Source organism: Cornus florida, unplaced genomic scaffold, assembly GCF_030987335.1.
Source record: "Cornus florida cultivar Cherokee Brave unplaced genomic scaffold, ASM3098733v1 CherokeeBrave_3.0.0_Hap2_Chr02, whole genome shotgun sequence".
NCBI lineage: Eukaryota > Viridiplantae > Streptophyta > Magnoliopsida > Cornales > Cornaceae > Cornus > Cornus florida.
In genome coordinates this window covers 36,757,704-36,780,367 of record NW_026775572.1, presented here as the reverse complement: position 1 = coordinate 36,780,367, position 22,664 = coordinate 36,757,704, and the positions used below count along the sequence as shown (strand labels likewise).

The 22,664-nt window shown below is 36.6% G+C and overlaps 1 protein-coding gene across 2 annotated transcripts; it reads right to left on the bottom strand.

Annotated features, from left to right (window-relative positions):
* Window positions 1-324: 324 nt before the first annotated feature.
* LOC132294693 (nuclear matrix constituent protein 1) lies at window positions 325-14,517 on the bottom strand. Of its 2 annotated transcripts, none has more exons than XM_059792643.1 (8): window positions 13,964-14,517; window positions 10,673-10,882; window positions 8,858-9,111; window positions 8,467-8,737; window positions 8,296-8,379; window positions 3,188-5,316; window positions 880-1,114; window positions 325-797 (listed from the first exon to the last, which is right to left on the bottom strand). In XM_059792643.1, the coding sequence occupies exons 1-8, from the start codon at window positions 14,273-14,275 to the stop codon at window positions 564-566; spliced, it is 3,729 nt and encodes a 1,242-aa protein (XP_059648626.1). In that variant the 5' UTR covers window positions 14,276-14,517; the 3' UTR covers window positions 325-563. The 2 variants fall into 2 exon arrangements, with proteins under 2 accessions (XP_059648626.1, XP_059648627.1); XM_059792644.1 differs by having other exon boundaries at window positions 10,673-10,867.
* Between the last annotated feature and the right edge of the window lie 8,147 nt (window positions 14,518-22,664).

The window sequence follows — 22,664 nt, the reverse complement described above, 5'->3', positions numbered from 1 at the left end:
AAGTATACAATTGAAGGGATGAGATCTAACCTGCATTCAGACAAGGAACAAGAATACAATTGAACACGGGTAATCTCACTGTTCGAGAAAAATGCACACTACAGTAAAATGTGAATAATATAGCAAATGATTCAAAAGCTCACCTAAATCTGAAAAGTTATATACATGCAACGGCTTCTTTATTCCGCAACCATGCTTCAATTGACAAGGCTCAATTTGGTAAAATCACTACACCAAGCAAGCAGAACTACTACATTTAGCTTAGAAATAATTGGTCCATAAAGCCGGGCTCAAAGCAGTTGGGAAACTATGGAAAACAGGAAGTGTCCAAAAATGGCCAGGAATATAAATTGGTTGCAAACTGCACCATAGCTTGTTACTACACAAAACTAACTAGGCTGCCTATAACCAAAAAAAAAAAGTTATCAGCCTTGACATCCAAAGCAAAAAAAAAAAAGGGAAGAGGACATTTAGCCCTCCAACAGAAGCTAAAGTTCCCTAAGTACACTACTTTGCAAATGTCAACACACAATGATCCACTCGCAAATTCAATAGTACAGTGATCACGTTGTGAAGAAGGTCCACAACTTCTTCCTTATTGATACTTCCCCAGGATGTTCCAACTCATCATTGCCATCATCATCACCGTTATCTGTATCATCATCATGGAATGTGCTCTCATTTTCATCTTCACCACCATATACTGGCGTACCATTTACCTCCTCACTCAACCCCATATTTTCATCTGACTTTGCTGCACCAGCACTGTCATCAACAATGTCTGCTGTTGTTTTGAACTGCATCATCAAACCAAAGATTTAATCAGAAAAGAGAAAGATTACTGCATACAACCAGTAGGGCGACGCCTGAGTAACTTACCCTGACAACCCTATCCGATGAGAACTCCCGGATTGTAACTGCTTTACTAGTTGTGACCTGCACCAATGGAGCAGTATTGTCATTCTCATTAACGACTCCCATTGATGGTGCAGAAGCAACTTCAGGTTTGTTTGGTGATACTTCCGCTGTAATACCACCACAACCATCATTAGCTTCTTTCCCCTTTTGCTTCTCAGTATCAGTAGGAGCTCTTGCAGCAGTGACCATGCCTGCACTGAAAGATGCTTAGATGTAAGACTTTAGACTGATTAAATGCTGCATGGCATTTCTAGTGAGTAAGGGTTTGACATGAACCATCTTATATAATCACATACAATTTTTTTTAAACAAGTACTGCTCACATATAAAATATTACAACAATAAAGATATTCTTAAGTCTTTAAATGACAAATTTAATATGAATTTATGTTATTCAACAAACTTATTATTACCCAACCTGATGATGTACAATTTTTTTTGTATACAAGTACTGATCACATAGGAAATATTACAGAATTGTAAATTTCTCTATCCATTTTAGGATAACATTAATATCTTTCTATGTTTCCAAAAAACTTCCACATATTCCAAATTATTTCACCTTTTCTTTGAAGTTGTAGCAAAATATTCAACGTTCTCCCAGAAAACTGCCTATAAAGAACTACTTTACTAAAATAGATATCTGTTAATAACAACAAATTATATCCCATAAAAAGAAAAGGAAAAGAATTTGAAACTAACTCTAATATAATTTGCAACATTAGGAATAAAATACTCTTACAATCACTTCTGCATACCATTATGGTGAAGAATAAAAAGATCAAAGAACTCCAAACTTAAACACTGTTCGATCAGTTAGGGAAGAGAATTACTTAATTTGAGTCTAGCACCCTTTAACAAACAAACAAACAAAAAAGGAGATTTCTTAATTTTTGAGGTGTGTTATTTTTCAAACCCAGATTTCCACTACTAAATTATAGTTTTTACATCACCGCAGTTGCTTGAGCATTCTATTCTAAATGTTAAAGACCAGCACAAAATGTTGATTTGCAGTCTTAGGGTTTCCTCGTTTCATTTTGTCACCAATTTGGGTTAAACTGTACCTAAAATCATCAATGGGGTGTCAAGTAGGCATTATTTAGCACAGCTAGTGGTCTCTTGGTAGGAACAACACCAGGGATTGAACCTTCCCTTCATCATTGTTGGTGTGCATGTGTGCAAGGGGGATCTGATAGCAAAGTTGAAATGGAGACGCAGATAGAGTTTCCTGTTAATTAGGAGGTTCAGAAGCAAGCAAGTGATTTTACTACCAACAAATCTCATCAGCTAGTTTCCAGGCATCTTCTTTTAAGTAGGCATATTTTCATAGACATACTAGAGTATGGATTGTCACTTCAATATTTGGAACCATAAATTAGACTAGTATGTTGATTTTGAAGTATTTTCCTTTTCCTAAACCAATGCCAAGAAACAAAAAAAAAAGACGTGTCCTTCAAATTTGAATTTTTATATAAGATCATAGTTCCAGGGAATTTCGATACAATCACTGCAATTTCATAATAATATGAGATGGAATTTGACTTTGTGTTTCCCCGGAAAATATTTCATCATTATTTGGGTTCACTGAAGCATAAATCAATCAAAAGGCTCTCTAAAAAAGGAGGTTGAGGGTTCTACGTTCAAACTCCAGCGGGGGCAGGGGGGTGTGAGTAAATTTGCCCAACAGAAATATATATATATATATATATATATATATATAGAGAGAGAGAGAGAGAGAGAGAATTATAAGAAATAATTTTCCATAAAAATATTACGTCCTCCCTCTAAAGAGGAGGTTGAGGGTTCAAACTCCGACGGGGGCATGGGTGTGAGTAAATTTGCCCAACGGAAAAATATATATATATATATATTTAAATTACGTCATAGGACCATAAAAATTGATGTTTCAGCAGCAACAAACAAGCCCTTTCAACATATTGATGAAAATTATTATTCATGCCTGCAAAAAAAAAAAAAAAAAAAAAAAAAAAAGGGGGAGAGAGAAGTCCATTCCAAGACGAAGACAGGCACCAAACCAGCATTGTCCCATGGATGAATTTTGATGCCATGTCAGAAGCGGAAGGGGGGTGAAGTTTCGTTTTGGAATTAAAAATAAAAATACAAAACACAACACAACACCGAAATGCTTTATTAGATTTTACCCTCAAACTTCTTCCATATATTTGACACATCTGATCATCAGTGCATCAGAAGCCCATAGAATGCCCACAAGCCATACTTTACAAACAGAAAAAAACTAGAAACTTACGTCCTGTGTCGCCTGAGATTGTATCGTGTTCCACCGGGAGTTTGTGCTGCGGGAGCGACTGTTTGCCGCCTCTTCCTTCGCCCAGCTGCTGTGACACTCTCTGAACGTCCTTCACTGTCATCAGCATCCTGCTCACTCTCTGTAATTCTAGATGACTGTGCCCGACGCCGCTTCCTTGCAATGGTGCTTACAGTTTCTTCAGCAAGATTGGAATCTCCGCGGCTTTCCTCATTGGTATAAACGGAATCTTGAGGCTTCTCCTCATTCAGTTTTAGTCCTTCTGAACTCTCCCCTAAAAAAGCCTTTGCATCTTCAACCACTGCTTTTACAGAGCGTGTTCTACTAATTCCAACTTTTGGCTTTTTCCTGGGTTTGCGCCGACCACTCAGCTCTGATTGCTGAGAATCTTCTTGAAGTTCTTGTGCCTCCATATTGCTATGAACATTAACAGAAGGAGCATGGCCACGTTCCACCTCTCCTATTGTGTTATTAGATGCAAGCAAGTGAACATCAAATGAGTCATTTCCAATCCCAAAGGATGATTCTGGTCCGTCTTCAGCAATACTTGGCATCTTTACTTCTTGTATATCAACTGGCACATTGGGTCCATCTTTTTCTTCAACATTGACGTGCACTTTAGGCAAAGGTGAATCCAGAGTTTGTGTATCAAGATGCTGAATCTTTGTACTTGGGGACAAGTTAAAAATCTTTGAGGTGCATTTGGAAAGCCAAGACAAGCGACCCCCAGAATCTGAAGATCTCAAATCAGTTCCACCAGGAGATCTCTTAATGTCTATGCCATCGGAAGTAACCACACCAGCCTGACGTTTCTCCAAAAGCTCCTCTTCCAGTCTTGGTAGCAATAGAGCCTCCCTATCCTCCATCTCAAGCAATTGAAGATCAGTGAACACAAATTCCCGCATAATGTCCCCACAGTTACTGCAACTCTTAAACCTCTCAACAAATTCAAGAAACCGGCCTCTCTCCTTTACAAATTGTTCCCGTTGATCCTTGAGCTTCTTGCTAAGAACACCAAGTTCATCAATGTCCTTGTGCATTTCAAGTTGGTCAACTTCAAGTTGCTTCTTTTTCAAGACAATTTCCTGTTTCTCCTTTTCTATTCTACGCCATTCGGACATATTATCTTCCATTTCCCTCCTGGCAAGATCATTTAAGTAGCTGATATTTCTGTGTTCTTTGTCTCTCTCCTCCTCAAATGCTCTCTTCCTTTCACCCATGTGCTTTTCCATTTCCTCTTGCCTTTTTTGCAGATTGGTCTCAAGATCCCTTCTCCTCAATTCAAAATCATGAAGTAGTTGGCTATGTTCATTTCGAGCTGTTTCAGATAAAACCGACTGCTCATGCCTCATTGTGGCTGCAAAAGATTCTTTTTCCACTCTGACAGCTTCCAACTCCCTTTGAATATAATCCTGCGTTTCACATTTTTCCTTCTTCAGCCTTTCTTCTTCAGAGCGTCTCAATTTTTCTAGCTTGTTTTTTTCTTCATCAATTTCTCTCAACTCTTTAGTTATACTAGCTCTTTTCTCATCCAATGCCTCCCACTTCTCCTCAAATTTCTTTCTGTCCTGCTTCAGATCCTCACCTTCCTTTAAAAGCAATTCCTTCTGAAGTCTGTACTTCTCTATCTCCTCTTTCAACTGTAACTGCAAACGGGAATATTCTGCCCTCTCTTCTTCAGTAATTCTAAGCTTTTTGCGCTCTTCACAAATCTGTGACTCCCGCAGACTGATGTCGGCCCTTACCTTTTCAAGCTCGTCTTGGAGAATATGTAGACTCTCTTCTTGAGAAAGCATTTGTTTCTTTTCCACACCCAACCTCTTCTCTTCAGCTTTGATAAACTTCTCCTTCTCCTTCAAAGTCTTCAACTTTGCGTCAAGTTCCTTCTCTTTCTCCTTTATTCTCTCTGACTTCTTTTCCAGTGCTTGCTCCCGTTTTCCCAGTTTTTCCCCCATGTGGTTAATTTCAACTTCCTTCTGCTCCACTGCGTCCACCTTGCTTTTCATTTCCTCATCTAACGAGTTCCTCCTTTCTTTCAATTCCAACTCGAAATCCTGCATTTTTGTTTCCAGGATAGCCGTGTGCTCGTCAAGAATCTTCTGAATCTCCACCTGTAACACGGTTTGTTTCAAATTCTAATACGGATTTATTTAGAAACTAAAACTTAATTACAAAACTGAAGTCCATTCAAATCACTTTCAAATGAAAAATGATATCAATACTGTCCTCTACACGCATTTCAGGCCTCTGACAGGAAATGAAATCCAAAGGAAACTAACAGACAAACCAAGAATGCCAGATTGAATTAAAATGGGAATGGTGAGAGAGCATTATGTATTGAATGTATATAACAACTTCTAAAAGACGAAAAATATATATATATAGAAAATGATAATGAAAAATGTATAGAACTATAAGATAAATAACAATTAAAAATCATTTCATAAAGAAAATGTCGATGACATTCACTAATGGCAAATGCCTTCAGGACTGTCACTAATGGCAAAAGCACCAGGTGACCTGAAATATTTCAACATCTATCTCCCCTTTCCCCGTGATGTCAAAGAATAGGATTGTTAAATTGTTGATTGGTACAACCATGTAAACAGAAACATGTCTGATTTCAAAGAAAACCAATATTAATAAAAATAAATAAAAGCATAATAATTTCAAAGAAAAAAAGGCGACATTGCTTGACACACTTATGTCACGCATTGAATCATTTAAGCAGCCACTTTGTGCAAATATTGAAAAAGACTAGGTCTGTATCCAGTTCACCCCTCCCAAAACTCTCACATTCCACTGGTAAACCAAAGAATAATTTATTTTCATATGCATAAAAATGTCATTACCCGCTCTAATATGCTATTGAATATGATATTTAATATTTACGAACCAAAAAAATTTCTCCACCACAATTCATGCCATCCAAGATGGTAATTCCAAGACACAAAATTCTACTTTTCAATAGTCTAAAGAAAACCATTACCAAATCCCATCAGTTCTGGTGGGGATGGAACAGGTGCAACAGGTAAAACCTTTGGGATTATTCAAATGAGTAACTGCATTCCAACTCCAACCTAAGTTCTCATGCTTCACAGTCCCTTGCTACACCATATGATATCCTACTAAAATTATATTTGTAAGAAATTTTTTTGTTGATTTTTTGCTTTTTCTTTTATCAAAACTAAAAAAAAAAATTACAATAATACAAGCAAAACCTCTCTCTCTCTCTCACACACACATACTGCTTTAATCTAACAACATTAGAGTGAGCCCACTTGACCAAACACATCATAAATTATTTAGAATGAATATTAACCATTTAACTCAAAATTCATACATTATGGAGGATTTTTTTTTTTTTTTTTTGATAAGTAAGAATTTTATGAAAAGCGCTCAAAAGGGGAGCGCATCCCGGAACAAAAACAGGCCAAAACAGCCATTACACTTTCAAAGAGGCCAAAAAAACAACAATTTCATCTAAAGATCTATAATCTCTACCTAAGACCCAACAAAAAAGAGTGGAAACAATAGAGAACTTAAGAAAAGAGATATGCCTCTCCTTCCCCTCAAAATATCTCATATTCCTCTCAAGCCAAACACACCACCACACACAAAGAGGAGTAGCCCTCCAAGCATCACGAACTTGGACCCCCACAAAACACCCTCTCCAAGCCTCAACCAGCTCTCTGGCGCAATGAGGCATGACCCACTGGACCCCACACAAGCCCAGCATCAAATCCCAACAATCCTTGGCCATGGAGCAATGCAAAAGAAGATGGTCCACTGTCTTCATACATTATGGAGAATAACTAAATGGTTGCGGTGTAGCATAAATAAGAGAAATAAAAACCAAAAAGATGGAAGAGAAAATAGAACAATCATAAGGAACCATGCAAATCTGTCAAGCAACTTATTGTACACCTACATTTTTTTATTTTTTTTTTTTGTCAAAGTCTTTTCCAAACTACTTGGGGTCGTCCATTATGCCCCATCTATGGTCATAGCATTAACCAAACCACATGTTATCATCTTTCCTTGTTAACTCTACCCATATTAATTTTGGTCTTCCCCTTTTCCTAACCATACTTCACCGTGAACCATGTCAATGTTCCCAACCAAATCATTATTACACTTGGTGATCTTCTTTGCGCATGTCTAAATCGTCTTAAATCAATTATGTTGGATTTTAACTTTCATATATGCATATAATCTCACAGATTTACACTGGCTTTTTTAGGATATATATGTTTCATATACTTAAATTAATATGTTGTTGAACATTAGAAGAACTCCCCTCTAGTTAACTCGAAAGTAATATTCAATTAGTCTCACTTATATATATATATATATATATATATATATATATATATATATATATTATTCCATTAGTCTCCTCGATAAGGGGATTTGAAGTTTAAAAAAAAAAGAATTCCTGAAAACACTAAACTGTGACAATATTATGAACAACACAAGTGCAATGCAAAAATCATGAAGAATACAGGTGTTAGAGGGTTCTTGTCCCACATTGGATCCCAATGGGGAAGGTCTTGGGCATATAAGGGCGGGTATGCGGCACTACCCAACAACTTTAAGTTCTTGGACAGCCGGCTCGATGCAGTAATATCACAGCATGCAGACCCAGTCCTTGATACATTGTCACAACAAGCTCCCACCCAGTGGCGTCCGGGTTTGGGTCGTTACTTGGTCCTCCAGCCATTAGGGGGACGGGTAGGCAGGAACAAGGGTGTTGCAAGTTCAGATGGGGGAGACTGTTAGAGGGTTGTTGTCCCACATTGGATACGGACGGGAAAGGTCTTGGGCGCATATAAGGGCGGGTATGCAGTACTACCTAACAACTTAAGCTTTTGGGTCAGATAGCAAACGCCTGGCACATTACAACAGGGCACTTGAATAACAGTACATCTAGGCCAATGGTATCGTGTTATGTATATATATTTTTTTGGATGGAAGAAGCAAACTATTTTCAGAAAGAGGCAGGATGACGGAAACAAAATTTTCAATTTTCAAATTCATGGTTAAAATTCAACTCTAAGTAGCAGGAAAAGATTAGAACCGAAACTCACTCTTTCTCTGGTACGAAGCTTTTCTGCCAGAGCAAGTAATTCCTTCTCTTTCATCTCTAGGTTGCTTCTAAGAAATTCAGTTTTCTGCAACACAATCAAACAACAGCAGAAATTTAATAATAATCTATTGAAATAACATATAAAGACAGCTTGGATGGTTAGAAAACTAACTTCCTCCTTTACAGCCAAGTCTGCTAGCCTGTAGTTTACATCTTCTTCTTTACTCTTCAAAGTTATAACCATGGACTCAACATTCTTTTCTGCTTGTTCAAGTTCCTTCTCTTTCTGTTTGACAATCTTGTCAAATCCATTTGCCTTCTGCTCTCTTTGATTAATAGTTCTCCGATCCTCACAAAGTATCTCTTCCTTTTCCTGTAGTTTCCTCTCCCACTCCCTTAAATCTTCTTTATGTTTTAAAAAAGTCGCCTCATGGGTATCTCGCCTGATGGAAACAGAAGACAAGTAAACACGTCAAGCACCATCTAGAGTTCATGACAAGTTCAAAAATGAAAGCAAATACAATCATGGACATCAAAATGATATGGTTGAGCAAATCTCATACTCTGCATTTAAGGAGAGACGCTCCCTCCGAAGCACACTTTCACGAGCCTCCACCTCTTGCAGTTTCCTCTCCAACTCAGAACTCTTTCTACTTGCCTCAGAAAGCTTGGCATCAGCTGCAAGCAACTTTCGTTCTACCTCCAAAGATCTATCCTTAATATCAGCAACCAAAGTGTTGGCATCAGCTAGTTTAGTCTCAGATGTAAGCTTGATTTGTGCATGCTCTGTACAAATTTCACGTAAAGCCTTCTCAAGCTGCAGGAACAAAGTATTGGCCAGAATATCAGTACACAAGCCTAAAACCAGGGGGAGAGGAACAGCCAACAAAGCAACTATCAGGAAGTGCATACATCAAATTAGGGCTGCAAATGAACCGAGCAGCTCATGAGCAGCTCGGGCTCGGGCTCGTTCATTAACAAACGAGCCGAGGTCGAGCTCAATTTCTATGCTCGTTTATGAGTCATTTATATGTTTTTTGATCCAGCCCAACAAATTTGATCCATTGAACAACATGAGCCCATTTGTAAAGCACATTCCTATTTTCTAAATGAAAGCCCAAGACAAGATGGCCCATATTTTATTTAAAGATCCAACAGACAGACCCGTTATGTTGACACAAAACAACAGACAAACTTCGTGGATGAAAGATTGTTCTGCCAGGAAGGCAAAAAATCGGATTTATAATTGTCAGCATCTCAGGATACAAGATTATGATACAAACATTCTAATACATTTTAGAGGTGAATCAAAAATGCATCCCTAAAGTATCCTATCCTGATTCAACTGTAGATGAATGTGATACATGACGCAGCACACATGATACACGATACATATAATGTGCACATTTGGATAATAAAAGTTTTTTAAGGAAAACATAATTTTACACATTCGTCAAAGAAAATAGAATATTGTTTTAAAAGGTGCATTCTGTACAATCGATATGCGCAGATACCAATTGCTTAGATTGATATAGGTGACATCAATGAGAATCTGATATGGTGTGAGCAGTGAAGTAGACCTAGAGGGAGGGTGAATAGGTCGTATGGATATTACTATGCAACTAAATAAAGATATCAGACCTTGAGAGAATAAAGAAAGGGGGTCAATCTCCAAAATGGTGGCTTAAAGGAGATTCCCACAATTATAAAGATGCTTTTGAAATTTTCTTTCCCTTGCTTAAGTTAAACTTACCAGTCATACAACTTACCAAAAAGACATTACTAGGCATAAAAACCTTAAGGGGAATTTTCTTTACAATGTAATTATACTTCAGGAATAAACCTCCATATGGGCCTAAATGTTAATGCAAAACAGAAAACAAATTCAAATAATTGAGTTTTTTCAAATTCGAACTGATTTGACCAGCCTTCTATCACTTAGATATCTCGGAGAATAAACCTCCATAAGGGCCTAAATGTTAATGCAAAACAGAAAACAAATTCAAATAATTGAGTTTTTTCAAATTCAAACTGAAGTGACCAGTCTTGTATCACTTAGAAATCTCAGAGAGAAAAGGACTGAGGACAGAACAATAAGCGATGTAACTTCAAATCTAATTTCATCATTCAGAGTTCATCATGAGAAATAGGTTATACAAAGCACAAAAACATATTTGAATACCAGAAGACCCAGAAAAGGTAAGATATGCAGATTCCAACAAAAATAAAAAATAAAAATAAGTAAATGAAGAAGTAAACAGCAGAGCTGCAGAAAAAACAAGCCTGAGAAATAGTCAAACAAATGCCATTAATTTCCATGATTTTACAAACAATGGCTAATATTATGAAAAAACACAAACTAGAAATAAGTATCTTACATCAACAACACACTGCCTTTCAACTCCTAAAGCATTCCTCAAATTCTCCTCTCGCTTCTCAACTTCCGATATTGCAATTAAATGGGCTGCTTGCTCACGTTTGAGGATCTCCTGTGCTTCTGCCAGTTCTTCTCTGAGTTCTTCATACTTTGAAGTCCATTCCACCCTTTCAAATAGTAAAAGCCCCATATTGTGCTGGTAATCAAGAAGCTATTAAAAAAAAAAAAAAAACAATAGACCAGATAATGAGATGACATTACTCAAACTTGAATTAAGGAAACTTCAACAATTATCTGATTGTTGAAAAAAAAAAAAGTCAACATCAATACACTCTTGCAAAATATAGCATTAAATGAAAACTACATGACAATATTCAGAAAAGAAATTATAGATCAATAACGGAAAATAATTTCTTCAATTATAGAAACAAGAAAACTATTCCAAAAAATGATTTGTACCCCAAACAAGAACCATATTTGTGAATAAATGCACAAAACTCCAAAAATCACCAAAAGCAGATCCAAATACACATTCTTTTACATGAACTTAGAACATCAAATCAAGGGAAGCTCATCTGGTAGTGCAAACAGTATGTGAGACAAGAAAGAAGAATGCCATTATTCAATACTCCACAAATGCTAGATGCAAAGAAGAATAAATGCATAAAGGCCATTACTCAATACTCCGCAAATGCTAGATGCAAAGAAGAATAAAATGGCCTAGCGGTATCAGCCTCTTACTTCCCAAAGGGAGGTCAAGGGTTCAAGTCTCAGAAGAGACAAATGTGTGTGAGTACCAACTAGGAAAAAAATAATAATAATAAAATGGTAAAAGCCTAACATTTTAAATTTTTGCACAATGCAACCACTGTGAGACTCTGCTTGTTAGTCCAAACTTATACCGTTGCATCAAGCAATGATTCCAAGACAACGACTCGTCTCTTTTTCTTTTCTTTTCTTTTTTTCTTTTTTTTTTAAGTGGCTACGACTCATCTCTTTTAAAAGAAATTTATTATATAAGGCTGATACATTTCCTGAATTAGTGTCGAAATTTTGAATTTATAATGACATCTCTCCAATATTTGTTTTTTTTTTTTTCACTTCCAAACATTAGAGATCATCTCAAATAACTTTTGTGTAAACATATTTAATATTGAAGTCGATTTTAAAGAGAAGTGGGCAACCTAACTCGAATTGAAGCTGAAAGGTAACTAAAGGTGTTACAGTCTCTCCATTGCCTAATACATTATTGACATTCCAGCTGCTAGGGTTTTGACGGAAGGGAAGAGGCAATGGGCGAATGCAATCTTAATGTGGGATGATTGGAAAGTAAGGGTGAGATGCTATAGAATTTTAAGGGAGAAGAAGGACCGAAGGAGACTAATATATGACCTTCCTACCCATTTGCGGTGTGATGCCTTCTTTGAAGTGATTAAGGACGTATGTGGGGGCTTCAAAGGGGTGGGAGACAGATGAAAGGGCTGGCGCTGCTAGAATCGCAATTTTTTTTCCTAATTGATGCTCGCACACGCCCCTGCACCCAAGAGGAGTCGAACCTAGACCTGACGCTTTCTGAGGTATCAGGGACAAGTGACTTACCCAATTAAGCCAACCCCTTGGGGTTTGCTAGAATCACAATTACAGAAAAGGGATGGTGGTGCAATCCCAGCGGCAGTGCTGGTCAATGATGAGAGGATTTGTTATAGGGTGTATTTATCAGAAGAGAAAATGTCAGGGCTAGTCCCCTAAACGGAGAGCCTCTGCGGCAAAGATGAGAGCGAGCTCATGATGGAAGATGAGTAGTGGAGATTGCACCACCGCAGTGGAAGGAAAGGAAATGAGGCAAAGCCTTTTCAAATTTCAGTGCAGACAAAGGGTAGACGATGGAGTGAGTTTCATGCGAAGGAGCGTGAGGGGAGGAGGGTAGGTGGGGAGACACGTAGCGACTATGTGAGGAGCTGGTAACGACTGGGGGTCCGCTCGCACGCATTTGGGATTTAGAAAGGCACGTGAAGGGCAGATGAGGTTTAGAAATAATTTGGGCCACAGTTGGGAACTTGGGAGATCAGAACAAAACAAAAGCTCTAACCCAATTCCTAATGCAACAGGAAATGGAAGAGACGAGTTTGGGCTAGCTCAGCCCCTTACTACTTCTCAACGGGCCAAGGAAGACTTGGGACAAGACATTAGGATACAAACAGGAGGCTTTAAATCAAGTTACTGGAGAAAGAAAGTAGAATGGGGTCTCGCACACAGCAGCCCAATTCGAAAAATCCCAAAAGACATGTTCCGATTATCAGAGATTCATATCTATATGATGATGTTGAATTTAGCGTAGATGTGTGCATATACATATGAATATATTTATGTACCATCACTAATAGGAAAAAAAAAATAAAAAATAAATAAATCTCAAAATATCCGATTAAAGCATAATATTTAAAATAGAAAACTGAAATCCCTGAATGACTACTTAGAGAACCCAGATGAGTCTTTCCCCCCAATTCAAAATTTCCGTACTTTTAACCAAGCAAAAGGCATTCCTACAATCTCTAATGACCTGCCATTAAAGGACAGATTTCAGCATGCAGTTCAATTTGCTTGAACAATTTTTAAAAAGTTTTGCTTCCATGCAACTATTTGCCGGAGAGGGGGCAGCGACAGTACATTTGGGTATATGTACGCTTAAATACAATATTGGTCAACAAGGGCATAGAAGACATCTATATTAGTTTAATGTTATTCTGTCCAAGGTTATTTTAATAAAATCGTATCAACAATTAACCTAGTTGATGGTCCATCAGTGTTACCAAGTTTTCTTTTTAGGGGAAGTCAGTGTAACTTTTCAAACCATAGGAGAGGTCCGTGTAATATTGTCTGCATCAATAGGCTGTGGGGGTGCCTTAAGTTAAATTCATGTCACTCAACATTTTCCTCTCAGGAGTCAGGACAAAAGCTCCTGTGAGCCCCAAGTTTAAACATTAGTAATAATAAAACCCAAAGAAAGATACAACAAGGAAGTTTCTTCACTTTACTTTTTTCATTTCACCAAAAAAACATAAATCACGTAGCCAGAAAACCAAGAAATATGTTCTATCCACTATTAGATCCCTTTTTTTTCCTTTTTCTGCAAGTATTAAATCCCATTTCTATTAAATCCTAAACAATGAATACCACTACAATAAAAAGATCAATGTTATCTAATACCAATACTATAAACAATATCCAACAATTAAATTACATCAAATAATTACAAAAAAATTAAAAATTAAAAATTAAAAATTCCTCTAACCTCTTTTTCGAGTTTTGAGGCCTTCTCCATAATCGCGTCTCGGTCCTTCCTCTCCATCGCCGACTCGTCCAACAACCCCGCTTCCCTAAACCTCCTCCAATCCTCCGTATCCCCCGTATCCACCACCACCGTTGTCCCGTTCTCACTCAACAAACCCAGCGGCGGCGGTGGCCCATCGAGAAACGCAACAGCTTTGCCCTTCCCGGTGTTCCTAGGGTTTGTGCCCGCCCCAACGCCGCGGCCGCTCTTCGGTGCTTCGCTCCTCGGCGTTATTGACAACGCGGGCCAAGCCTTCCTCTGCGGTGTGAACATCACCAAACCCTCAGAACAAGCCGAAACTTGCGAAATTCATAAACCAAACACTAGGGAGATTTTTTTGGAAACAACGTTCTTGAAACCCCAAAATCGACCGTTGAGGAAACAAGGTGGAGCCGAGGAATATCCAATGATCAACGGAATATTCGCTCCCGCGACCGGAATAAGCAAAATCTAAAACGCCGATAATTGGAATTCACACAACTGAAGTGCTTTATTGTGACGCAGTCTTTCTGGAAATTGGCTCTCGATGGTGGTTTACTTTCTAGTACCATATTAATCATTGGTGGACAAGCCTTCGGAGTGAGTTTACCATGTTACCCTCTGATGTGGCTTATTTGGGGAGTTCTCAAGGGTGTGAATGGAATTTGGAACTGGATATAATGATTTGAATATTTAATTGATGGATCAGTTGTAATGACGATATTGTCCCCCACCGCCACTGGAAAGATATTTGAGATTGTCACGCGAACTTTTTCCTTCAGAAAAATACTAGTTAGAGAGAGTATTATGTAGTATATATTTAAGTTAGAAATGCAAAAAATACCAAAGTGAAATTTATTTGAGAGTTTGTGAAAAAAAAAAAAAAAAATTTATTTGAGAGTTTGAGACTAAAATGTGTAAAATTTATCATTTTGAGTTTCGATTTTAATGTCTGATAAATATATATATATATAGGACATAGTCGCAAAATCAAGTATATGGTGTCAGCTAACACATGAGTCAACTTATTTAATATTTTTCTGACAATAAAGTAATTACCTTCCCTTCTTGAGATTATATAATTACTTTTAGCACACTAATAAATATATAAACTTATTTGTGATGATAGATATTTTTAACATAATTACTTTTAGCACGCTTATATAAACTCCATTTTTTTTGGTAAATATATAAACTTATTTGTTATGATAGATTTTTTTTTCCTTTTTTCTGGTGATGGTGTCGGATCCCTTAATTAAACAATCCCTGTTATGATCTTTATTTTAATATTTTCTTTTATTTAGATAGCCTTAACTAATACATTGATCACATATAACAATTCTACAACCTATGTCACTGTTAAGGTAAATAACAAAAAAAATAATAATCTCAAGTCAGTTTTAAAATTTTGAAACCAAACAAAAAATTGTAGAGAGCAAATTTGATTTGTGAAGAACTATGAAAAACAATTTTATAATAAAATATAGGAAAATTTTTATAAATGACAAGTTATTTTTAGTGTATTACAAAAATGATTGTATTCAAATACTATGTGAGTGAAAGGGATAATAAATAAAACTAATTATCAATATGGTAAATGTACTATTTTGGTCCAAAGTGTCCTTCCCCACTTTCTTTCTCTTTCACATTCTCTCTATATATTGCGGCCCCTTCCTCACTCTACCCACCTACCATCATCACCCGTACCCTCCACCACCACCACCTATATTTTAAAGACTTATCCGATTTAATTTAATTGTATTATTTATTTTATTTATGTTATTTGATTTAATTAGTTAATTTAAATTATTTTATTATTTGTTTGATTTAAATATTTTATTTAAGTTATTCCTATGTGTTTAATTGCTTAAAGTGTAATTAGTTAGTTTATTTAATTATTTATTTGATTTGATTTAAACTGCTTAATTATGATTACGATTGATTGTGAGTTTACTTAATTGCTTACTGTGAGTTAAATTGTTTAATTGCATATTAATTTAAGGCCAAATTTCTCAAAACCCCCACTACTTTCAAAAAATGATCATAAAACTTCAACCAGTTTTAAAAACCCCCAACAATATAACAACGTTATCATTTTACCCCAATTCTGTCAATTGGCCGTTAAGGATATGTGAAGTGACTAAATTACCCTTATGATATTCCACTTTATTTAAAAACCAAAAAATCATATTTTTCAAATTACAATATTATTCTCTTTAAGTTTTGGTGTTCAACTGTTCACAACTTGTCTCTTTCTAGTACCTCTCGCCAGAAAATGCTACAGAACCGTCACAAATCTGCCATTTTGGATAACCTCAGTAATGAAATTCCATTAAACTCGAAAACCATCTTCAAACCCCAGCTAGACCTAAACTAAACCCTAATTTTTCTTCTTCCACCCTCTTTTTCACATACATATCCCTAACTAGACCTAAACTAAACCCTAATTAATATATATATATATATATATATATATATATACACGTTCCCCAACCAAACTTTGTTTCACTCACTTACCAGAACCATCTCTTGCTGGGCTAAAACACAAAGGCAGGAACTCATTCGTATCACACTGAAACGTAGACTTCTCAAAGTGATCCACCAGTGCCTCCTTAGCTGCAGCTACAGTGTAACACTTCTGAATTTCGTCATTTTCCATTTTTCTGAAATTTTTTGTCGTTGCAAGGGCATTTTCGTCTTTTGTTATTTTGTGTACCAGACACTGTGGGGTGTGCTGATTGCGTCCGAGAATTGGTTGGAACATTTCATTGAGTTCGGGACCCTTTGAAATGAAAGGTTTGTCATCTTCATTTTTTTTTTCGTTTTTCGGGCCGGACGGTCCCGTGTGGGACCCGCTACCGGATTTGTTGTGCATGGGGTTTGTGTCTGGATTCATTTTATTCCATGCATATTTAATTGTGCATAATTTTGTGGTAATATGTTACTGGTGGTTGATAATTTAATTAAATTATGTATGTAAATAGAAAAGAAAAATGGATTTTTATTTTGGTGGGGGCCACCCTTGTTTCCTCTTTAATGGCCAATAGGCCATCAAATGGCCATACACTTTCTTTCTCTCCCGTCCACAAACTCTCTCTTTCTACAAGTGATTTTTTTTTTTTTTCTAGAAACCAATAAACATAAATCTTGATTTCTCTCTCATTTTTAAGAGATTTTTGATGTCGTTTGCGGCAAATTAAAGAGCAAACCGAGATCTACGTTTTGACCGGAGCCAATCTTCATTTGGCCACCATTGTGGGGATCACATATTCTAGGGTTTGAGGTGAATTTGGGGCTTTTCATTAAATTGAGGTAGGGGTTCCTAATTCATGACTTCTTAGACTTTAATGAGTCATTCTTCCATTGATTTGTGGTACATATTAAAATTGTGTTAATTTTCTCTAAGTTGGCTTAATTGTTGTATATGAACCACATGCTTATGTGTATTAGTTGAATTGTTTGATAAAACATGCCTATGAGATTAATTCTATGCTTAATTAGGTATAAATTATTGAAAGCTTGAAATATGGAAGCATGTTGATTTGTAGATATGAAATCATTTGCTGACATGATATTGGAAAGCATGAGACATCCATGCATATCATAGGGCATGAAAGGGGGAAGATTTTTATTTAAATGAAAAGTACATAGTTTTTGGGGAAAAGGTTTGGGGAAAGGTTTGCGAAAACCCAGATGCTTAGGAGGCGCTGTGGTCCGTGGTGTTAATATAATCTAGAGGGAAGTTAAGTAATCTAGGCCCAAACGACGCCATGGAGGTGACATGTGGTCGGGGATTGATAGCCACTCTTTCCTCGTGATGCCATAGAGGTGCTATGGGTCAGGTTACATCAACGGTTTTGGAACGATGAAATGGATTGGTTTTGAAAATTTGGGGAGAAACACTTCATGACATTACATCTCATTGCACGGCATAATTTGATTATGACTTGGAATGTTGATTTTGTGCTTCGTTTACCCGGAATGATATGACCCCGCTCCTATATTTCTATTCATTATTGGGATCACTGGGTTTCAAGAGGTGTGTCATAGATACCTCCTGTTGAACTTAGGCTCACCACGTTGTTACTTAACATTTTCAAGACTCGAGAAAGAAGTGGTGGAAGATCATCCACCATAAACTTAATTCAAAGATTTGGGGATCTTTTTGCTATCTTTTGTGCACTTGTACCTATTCTTTTGTAGAGCCTCATTTTGAGAATGTATTCATTTTGTAAAGCATGGCCATGTATTGTAAATGTAATATTTAATGATGGTTTGATGTAAATTTGGAACCGTATTGGCATATCATAATGAATGGGAAGTGATAACATATGTTGTGCATGATATTGATGTCTTTAGCTGTATAATATTATGTTACGTTGCTGTGAATTCGAGATTGAATGAGTATCAGGGTTGGCTCACAAAGAGGTTGGGATTTCTGGACTTTCAGGCTGCACTTAACAGCATCCCAGGGCTCATCAACTCCAGAGAGTTGAAACTTGAAAAAAACTTGTTTCGGCCGACTGAACTTCTTCATCAGCCGACCGAACCTCAATCAGTCGGTCGATAAGCCACTGTAGCAAAGTCCCGAGAGCTTGCAACTTTGAGAATCGTTTCAGCCGATCGACCATGCAGTTTCAGCCGGCCGACCAAGGGCCATCAGCCAGCTCACCTTCCCTCTTTGACCAGTGTTTTGATCCTCTCCTTTTGGGCTGTGATTTTGAAGTGTTTTAAGACATGTAGTGAATTGAATATTACCCATGAGTACGGGAAATGACCATTGTACCCTCATTGATCTCGGATTAAGGTAAGGTCCTGATTAACTGTTCAGACCCACGGGTTTAGATCGTTACATGCAGCTCAAGACCAGCCGCCAGTAGATCTCCCAAAGCAGGAGACGGCGATTAGGTGGCAGAGATAGCGGCGAGTGGAGAGGGAATGAAAAGGAGGAGAGGGTAAGAGTGAATAGGGTTTTGCAATCAATAAATTTCAATTGGGTTACAACATGTGTGATTGAGTCTCTGTAAATTGAATAGATTCATCAAGTGTGATTGGGGATGGAGGAGTTGGCAAGACAGATTCATCACCAATTTGAAAATATGATTGGAATTAGCCCATTGGAAAGCCTCATGTCTTTCCTCGTTTTTCACAATCATCACAATGATCACAAAACGTTTCCAATTCTCAGAGGATGAAGAACAATTATCAAATTGTATGATTTTTTTTTTTTTTTTTGGGTATTTCCTTACCCAGATCGATTCCAACAAATTTTTTTAGAAACTGGGTGAAGAAGATGAACAGTGACATATATATATATATATATATATATATGTATGTCCATGTGTGATTTTAATCTTATAAACTATACTATTAAAGTGTTTGAGCCTGTCCAGAAGGGTGAGCTTGGGGGTATTTTCGGAATAACATATATAAATATATATCACTTGTTTGGCACATGTTACTCCAAAGGTATTTTTGTCACAAAATTCACTCTGACAAAGCAATTGTTAACCACGCACTGGGTTAACGGCTCCATTTGACAGAGTTGGGCTAAAATGATAACGTTGTTATATTGTTAGGGGTTTTTAAAATTAGTTGAGGTTTTATGATCATTTTTTGAAATTAGTGGGGGTTTTGAGAAATTTGCCCTTAATTTAATTGTTTGTCTATTTTAATTTAATATGAATTGGGTTTTGAGTTAGTAGAACCCAAAGTAATGGGTTTGGGCTGGTTGGAGGAGGCCTAGGTGTGTTGAAAAGGCTTTCGGCCCATAGGATGATGTATGTAGTATTATTATTAGTATTATTCACTACAACAAATGGGGTTATTTTTTACGCCAAAAGGCGTAGTAAAAACCAAAAATAAGTGTCGAAAAAGGGTATTAACGACCCCAAATAAGGGTCGCATCTTGTGTCAGCAATGGCGGGGTAGAAAAAGCCATATGAATTTCTAGCTCCATTTGGAGGTCGGAAATAACATTATTACTAATGCCGGATTGGCGTCGCTAATGGCGGGGTTGCAAAAGCCATATTAATTTTCGACCCTTAAAAGGGGTCGAAAATAACCCTATTGTTGTCGCTGGATTGGCGTCGCGAATATGTTAGCATTTGCAACACAATATGGTGTCGAAAGTAGCCTCTTATTTGCAACTCCTAAAATGGAGTCACAAAAGCCTACACAGTTCCGACGCCATATTTGGTTGAAGATACATGATCTATTGCGACTCAAAACAACTTATTACCAACCCTCTTTGGTGTCGCAAAATGGCTAAAAATTATATTTTAAATGATCTACATGCAAAGCAGTAGCATCAATCACAATTCAACAAAAATTGGTCCCTATGATGCAATACTAACAAAAATAGATCACCAAAGCTTATAATCAACAAAATTATTTTCAATACCAACAAAAATGGATAATCACCAAATTATTCAACAAAAATACAATTCAGTAGCATATGTTCTATATCAGTCACAATTCAATAGCATATGTTCGAATGATCACCAAAGCTTATAATCAATACATGTTCAACAAAAATACATGATCACCCAAACCACAAATATTGTTTCCATACGTTACATATCAGTCACAGTTGTTTTCTATGGAGAGCTTGGTGGTGGAACATTGCTTTAAAAGAGCAACCCTTTTAGAATCATACTCATCTTAGCTTATAATCTTTGCTCCATATTGGTCTCCATATCCTTGACTACTTTAGTAACATTAGCATATTTCTTTTCAGCTATAATTCTAAGTCTTCTTTTATTCTCTAGCTCCGCATTAGGACGGGCTGGTGGGGGTTTCATTCCATACCCCAAGCCACAAATATATTTGGGCCTTTTCCTAAGAACTTTGACGAAGGCTTGCTTCTAATTTTCAAGTCTATCTCCATCCGTAGGATCTAAAGCCTGTACTATTACAACCAGCTCCCCCGGCATAAGAAACAAATAGGAGCAAGACCATAACTGTGAACTCTATAATTAATAGTATTGCTCCACAAAAAGTACACAGAATAGCTTTCCAAGACTTCGAGCAAAGAATTCCACATTCTATTACATATACACACGTAATTAACAAATAGTATTGGAAGTCATATTTAAGTACTAAAGAAATCAAAGTTGAGCAAAGATAACCATTGAAGCAAGCGAGCTAGCAATCTGGCTTGTAAAGCATGTGTCACTTAGTGTGTAGACACACAAATACACAACCTCAAATATGTGTATGTAAAAATGACAATCTGCTGCCATACACTTATTTTTTACATAACACACAAACAGAGAAGAAAATTAACATTTCAAAGTGACATTAATTACCAAAGAACATAAATATTATAGTGAAGCAAGCTTCATGTTTGTGTATATATATATTACACAAGAAGGTGTTATACATCTAGTGTGTGCATACACAATATAAATATGATTGATTCAATTAAATGCATCAGGTTGTTCACCAAGCCTCACCACTAGAAAAGTATTTTAGATAATAATTAATTGCATAAGGTTGTTCAGCTTCAAGTTTCAGTTGCCTGAACTAAAATAGGGCACTCAAATTTGCTCAAAAATTAATGAATGTGAATTGATTGCCATGTTGTATTTCAAACAAAATCATATTCACTATCCAAGAGTAAACAAAGAGAAAACAATGTATAATTGGAATTAGAGATGTACAACCTTAAAAAGGCCATTGTGTTCCTCATTTTCCCATACCCTAATTACTTTGAATGATTACAAGTCTCCTGATATAACTTTAAAAGCTCAGGAGCTTCTTCCTCGTATAAAAGAAATGGATCACAGTCAATACACCAAATTGGTAACAATGAAATTATGAGTGAGCTTGAAAAGAAGTGGCATCGTAATAGGAGAAGACATGCTGATGGGGATATAGTGGTGATATCTCAGATTATGTTAAATGAAAGAAGAAAGGAGAAGAGGAAGGGTATTCTTACGTGCAATTCCCGAGCTTTCTCATATGTCCAACCCCTTTTTGGATTATTACGTGTTTCTTCATATTGATGGGTTCCCCAATTGGATCGCCATGAACCACTTTTGTTGTGACATGTATGAGAACAAGGATAAACTGCACTAATAGTCCTTAAATCGGGTTTGACATATGAGGAATTCGTAGAGTGGAGATTGGATAATGGTGCAAGTTACATAGGTCAATAAAAGAGGTTATTTTATTGTCGAAATAAGTTTCTCCCATGAAAATACTGGCAATCACAAAATCAATGCCCATTTCCCTAGTTCATTAATCCATAATGCATAGTGAAAAAGAAACGCAGAAGCTGAAATGTGTCAAAATGCTCCATCCATTGAGCTTGATAATAGGAAAAAAAAAAAAAAAAGCATAAGAAAATAAATACTTCAAAATGAAATTCTAACAAGGGTTGAGAACATAAACTACTAATTTTATAGCAACAAGAGAGAGAACATAAACTACTAATCCTCAACATTTCTTTATCATAGATCAGTTTACTTTTACAAATCCATAACTATAAATTAATTCAAATCAACTAAACAAAGCCTTATTTAAACTATTTGGGGTTGAGTATGAAATCTTGTTTCGTCATTACAACTAAAAATTACCTAAAATACCAAAATCTAATTTCATATCTAAAAGGTTCAGCTTATTTAAAAAGAATAAGGGGAAAAAAAAAAACATAAAATGTGAGAACTCTTACCTGTGA

Coding starts and splice junctions, on each gene's coding strand:
- LOC132294693 (XM_059792643.1), bottom strand. CDS start 14,275: ATGTTCACACCGCAGAGGAAGGCTTGGCCCGCGTTGTCAATAACGCCG. Junction 9,112..10,672: donor AAAGGCAGTGTGTTGTTGAT/GTAAGATACTTA, acceptor TTGTTCCTGCAG/CTTGAGAAGGCTTTACGTGA. Junction 798..879: donor CATCGGATAGGGTTGTCAGG/GTAAGTTACTCA, acceptor TTGATGATGCAG/TTCAAAACAACAGCAGACAT.